At 44.1% G+C, this 6000-nt stretch overlaps 1 protein-coding gene across 1 annotated transcript in view; it reads left to right on the forward strand.

Annotated features, from left to right (window-relative positions):
* Nucleotides 1–6000, forward strand: part of prkcz (protein kinase C, zeta) — a gene marked incomplete at both ends in the record, with an annotated part of 175600 nt that overhangs the window by 117851 nt on the left and 51749 nt on the right. The window contains 2 exons of the mRNA XM_083656393.1: nt 1644–1775; nt 5424–5514. Of these exons, the coding sequence (XP_083512519.1) occupies nt 1644–1775; nt 5424–5514 (223 nt within the window). The remainder of the gene's footprint in view (nt 1–1643; nt 1776–5423; nt 5515–6000) is intronic.

The raw sequence follows: 6000 nt of genomic DNA on the forward strand, positions 1-6000 counted from the left end.
AGAAAGGGCATAAGTAATACTCTCTGGTGTATTAAAAAAAAATAATGGGGTGAAAGTTTTTGATGAATTTATAAATATATGCCTGAACCTCTCCATTGAGTTACATTAGTAGTTAGACTGAAGGATGTCTTAGTTTGAAGTCTCTCTGAAGCATTTGCATAGCAACAGTTCTTTGACCGGAGTGCTTTGTTGCTCATATTGTTAGCATGCACAACCTTAGAGGGAGTGTTGCCGGTGCGCCAGGGTGCATAAGCTGCATCTTAAGTGTTTCGTCTCCGTTGAAAAATGAGCTGACAGATTTATCGATGTTCGGGGTCACCGAGTTGCAAACGAAACATCTCGTGAAACAAATATAGCAATGTAACAGACAAGCTCAAGAAATGTTTGTAAAAGGCAAATCAGTCAAGGCACACAGAGACCAATTTATGTAACAGGGAATTAATTTCCGTGGATGAGGTTAAAGGAAGCATGTCGGCAGTTCATATTTGCTTGACTATATGAGCAGCATCCTCAGTTTGCAAAGACATCACAAGTGCAACAGGAGAAAAGGAAAAGATAGTGTTTTAATTCCATAATCTGATCTCTCAGTTTCCATAATCTGGTTTCTCAGCAAGAAACCACATTCTTTCCCACAGACAGAATGAGAGAGTAAATTAAATCCAAGAAATATGTTTTAATAGCATAGGTAATTCATGGTTTTTACCACCTAAAAACCATCCAATTCAAAGAGATATACGTTTGATAAATCACACTTTCCTTTTATGCACGTTATTAAAAACATAATACATGTTAACTACTTTAATAAATGAGACCAAATAAATGCATTTGGGCGGAGTTCGTTTTTATTTCCTCTCATCAGTAAAACAATATACACATTTTAAACACTTCATAAATGAGTATATAAGGACTTCTGAGCCAATCAAGACATTTGAGGACTTTTTCACGACATGTACATGTACACAGTATGACATTGTGGAAACATTATGAAAAGTATGAGTACACAATGTGTACACATGGAGTATGTAGCAATGGATAGAAAAAGAGGACAAGGAAAACTCATTCCTAAATTAGATGCGTAATCTGCTGCAGGTATTGACTTAATCTGGAAAGAATTGCCTTGTAGACTGTCTTTAGTCTGTCTTTAGTCTGTCTTTAATTAGATTAAGATTAGATTAGGTGGACAAACCCTGTCTTTGTCACAAACACCATTGTGTCATGCACACATGTGCACGGCGGCCAGTACGCACACACACGCGCACGCACGCACACACACACACACACGCACACACACACACACACACATATGTGCTTTGGAGGCGCTGTGAATTTTGTCCTCCACATTTGACCCATTGTGGCTCGTCCTCCTCCATGGTTCAGGCCGGCGGTGGGCAGCTGCAGTGAACCACACACCCTCAGCGCTGGCACCATCCCAGGCAGGAATCGAACCCAGGAACTTCTAGCAGTGATGGCCACAGCTCCACCACTGCGCCACCGTGCCCCTAATTCCTTCACATGCTTATTTATCAGTGCTACGTCTGAATGCATATATCAATAGTGATTGTGTCAGCCACTACTGTTGAGCTCAGACGTCTGGTTAAAGAGTAACACGGCTCACTGTCTCCTTTCTTGTGTCTGTCCCATAGAAAGCCTACTGTGGCCACTGCAGTGAAAGGATATGGGGGCTGGGGAGGCAGGGCTACAAGTGTATCAACTGCAAACTGCTGGTCCATAAGCGCTGTCACAAACTCGTCCCTCAGACCTGCCAAAGGCCTATGGTGAGTACCTCATCATGCCCCAAGCTTTAGACATGTCCCTCAGACCAGGGTGAGTACCTCATCATGCCCCAAGCTTTAGACATGTCCCTCAGACCAGGGTGAGTACCTCATCATGCCCCAAGCTTTAGACATGTCCCTCAGACCAGGGTGAGTACCTCATCATGCCCCAAGCTTTAGACATGTCCCTCAGACCAGGGTGAGTACCTCATCATGTCCCAAGCATTAGACATGTCCCTCAGACCAGGGTGAGTACCTCATCATGCCCCAAGCTTTAGACATGTCCCTCAGACCAGGGTGAGTACCTCATCATGCCCCAAGCTTTAGACATGTCCCTCAGACCAGGGTGAGTACCTCATCATGCCCCAAGCTTTAGACACGTCCCTCAGACCAGGGTGAGTACCTCATCATGCCCCAAGCTTTAGACACGTCCCTCAGACCAGGGTGAGTACCTCATCATGTCCCAAACATTAGACACGTCCCTCACACCAGGGTGAGTACCTCATCATGTCCCAAGCATTAGACACATCCCTTAGACCAGGGTGAGTACCTCATCATGTCCCAAGCATTAGACACATCCCTTAGACCAGGGTGAGTACCTCATCATGTCCCAAGCATTAGACATGTCCCTCAGACCAGGGTGAGTACCTCATCATGTCCCAAGCATTAGACACATCCCTTAGACCAGGGTGAGTACCTCATCATGTCCCAAGCATTAGACATGTCCCTCAGACCAGGGTGAGTACCTCATCATGTCCCAAGCATTAGACACATCCCTTAGACCAGGATGAGTACCTCATCATGTCCCAAACATTAGACACGTCCCTCACACCAGGGTGAGTACCTCATCATGTCCCAAGCATTAGACACGTCCCTCACACCAGGGTGAGTACCTCATCATGTCCCAAACATTAGACACGTCCCTCACACCAGGGTGAGTACCTCATCATGTCCCAAGCATTAGACTCCTCCCTCAGACCAGGGTGAGTACCTCATCATGTCCCAAACATTACGCCCGTCCCTGGGACCTGCCAAAGGCCTGTGGTGAGCAGTGGTGCCGGAATGAGTTTTGAGTTGGAGGGACGGTGATGTAGCGCAGTGTGGTCTGCCACCAAGTGGCCAAAAAGGGTGTGACTCAGGAAGCGTCGTAATTGTTACACTGTCACCGCTAACCAATTAATCAACCAAACCAGTCATTTCTTTCTTTGTTTTTTATTAGTTAAGTTAAGTTAAGTTATCCTTTATTTATCCCCATGGGGAAATTCATCCTCTGCATTTGACCCATCCTCTACTAGGAACCTTCCTAGAGCTAGGAGCAGTGGGCAGCCACTGTGCAGCGCCCGGGGACCAACTCCAGTTCTTTTGCCAGTACCTTGGACAGGGGCACTGACAGGAGTATTAACCCTAACATACATGTCTTTCTTGATAGTTAAAAAAAAACCTCTCAAACTGCAGAAAAAAGAAACAGTGTAAACAATGTAGGTCTATCATTCTCATCTAACCAAGGAACTGGACTCTCACTGCCAAGCCTTATGTCAAGGACTTTTCTTTAGTACGGCTAATACAATAAAAACAGAACAAAAACACGTATTACCAACCAGTCAAATCAAATAGCATCCTAACCAAGGTAAAGACATTCATATGGAGTTTCAGCAGCATACAGCAGTTACCAGCAGATGGCGGCTTATTCCCCTTATTTCCCCAAGTACTGTGTGCGCCTATCACTCCCAATGCAGAAGCCATCTACAACTTCTCCCCTACGGAGCGCTGGCTCAGCTGGCTGCTGTTTATTCTGCTCTTTTCCCCCCACTCTGTCATGTTGCGGGGACAAATTGTCCCTTTGCCCCGCCCCATTCCGGTGCCTATGATGGAGAGTACCTCATCATGTCAAATATGTCTTCTTCATTCTGTAAACGTACAGGCTCTGTCACTTGAGCTAACGTCATTGCTAACGTGAAAGCACCTACATCCCCGGGCACGCCCCCATCCCCCTGTCATGCCTCTGCGTCCCCCCTGGGGTCTGCCCCCCACTTCGAGAAACGCTGATCTACAGTAAAACACAAAAAGACAGTGATATAAAAAGTATAACCCCAAACTTGGCGATTCATCATGGAGGAAGCTGCACAACCCAAGCTTCTACCAAACTTCAACCTCACTTGAAGTTGGATCAAAAAAAGTAAATTTTTTAAAATTTAATTAAAACAAGAAAAAAAGAATAACTAAGGGAGAATACAATAACTACTAATGACACATTAAAGGATAAGGATGGTGTTTTTTTTTAATGCATGCAATGCATGCTGTCGTCAAATCCTATGAAAATAAAATCAACAATGAATTTGTTTTGCTAACAAGTCTCAACCATGTAGCCGGTGTCCAATGAAGCCATGCCCCAGTAGCCATAGAATTCCATTGTATTGGGGCGTTCCGGGTGGTGTAGTGGTCTATTCCCTCGCTACCAACACGAGGGCCGCAGGTTCAAGCCCTCCGCGTTACCTCTTGCTTGGTCAGGGTTTAAAAGGTGATGCTGCTTAGCTGGGTAAAAAAAAGTGTACTAGTACTTTTGTACTTTTATGTTAAAAAGGTATTACATTTGAGTTCATTAATACATAAGAAAATGTATGTTACTATAGTTTTTGCCCCTGAGCTGTGGTGTTGGTACAGACCAATGCATTCAAGCACAGCTTGGAAAAGCTTTCTTTACATTTTCTGTTAACATTATAGACTGTTTTTCTGCAGGTCTTCCTCCTAACACTTGACATTCTGTATTGAAGTAAGGCATCACTAAGTTACATGATAGTGACAACTTAACAATGTACCATGAATCCTTGTAGTCAATCCTATAGAGAGGCAAAGTGACCGCCTACTTCCTGCTTCAGCACTGTACCAGAGATTTTCATCCGCCATTTATTTTCCCATAGACATTTTGTAAAATGCTTATAAAAATAGTTTTACTGGTTCAAACCAAACGGTTCAGATATATTTAGAAACAGGAAGAGACCACATAACATTTCACTTGGACCAAAACGTAAAAAATTGCGTATTTAAAGAAAATATTCTTTCGATGTAGTTTTTTTAAGTTTTGGTCCGAGTGAAATGTTCTATGGTCTCTCCCGATTCTAAATATAGCTGAACAGTTTGGCTTGACGAAGTAAAATTATTTCTATAAGCATTTTACGAAATGTCTATGGGAAAATAAATGGCGGATGAAAATCTCTGGTACAGTGCTGAAGCAGGAAGTAGGCGGTCACTTTGCCTCTCTATTACCCACAAACAAACCCTTTTACCCAATACAGAGACCTGGAATTCAGCTCCATGAGGCCAAAGTCCTTCCTGGAAGATCAACGTGGTCAATCCAGTATTTGCTGCTCTAATAGACCTGACCTATCAGTCAGTATAGCCAATGCCATCTGGAAGCCCCTTCATGATCAGCTGCAACTCTATATGTTCAGTGCTAGAGAAGTGAGCGTAGAGCTGGATTCCTTCTCTAGTGAAAAACCCCACATCGCCACGTGTGGACATTAGCTGAGAACGTCTGTCTAAATCGAGCTAGTTTACGCTAAGATGAATTATCATACACTTTACCGGGAGTGTAAAACAATGAGCAGATATGTCGTGGGATATTTAGGTGGACTTCTGACTTTCCCTCTTCAGGATCCAGTCATGCCATCACAAGAGCCCCCTTTAGATGAGAAGAACGAAGAGGTAGACCTTCCACCAGAGGACACTGAGGACTCCGACGGGAGTAAGTATCTAAAGCCCTAATAACAAAAGTGCTAGTGTTTTTAAAATTTCACGGGAAAGAAAATGTCACGAGGCCCAGTTCTTCTTTGTCGGTTCTTCAGCGTATGATAATTGCTTGGAATGTATGAAGGTAAAACATCTGACAGGACAGAATAGCTGAGCTTGTGTCAAGAGGCACAGTTGCAGCTGGACCCGGCGTATTCATGTGTTATGGAGGCTGTGGAACTGAAACCTACAAACACGCGGCCCTCCATGGCACATGGTGGAATACCCGTGCTGTAGACTCGAAAGCAAAAAAATATATATATATATTTTACAATGGGAGACAGAAATGAATGGAGCTGTGGACTAAACCTGAGTGGCTTCTAGTTTCCAGTTGTTTTGCCTAATCCCTTTGGCGCAGCAACAACAACCTATTCTCTTGTTAAGCTGTGACGTATGACCTCCCGACAATACGACTTCCGGGTCCAAGCGCCAAGCCTCTCAG

The sequence above is a fragment of the Poromitra crassiceps genome (assembly GCF_964638095.1).
Source record: "Poromitra crassiceps genome assembly, chromosome: 20".
Lineage (NCBI taxonomy): Eukaryota > Metazoa > Chordata > Actinopteri > Beryciformes > Melamphaidae > Poromitra > Poromitra crassiceps.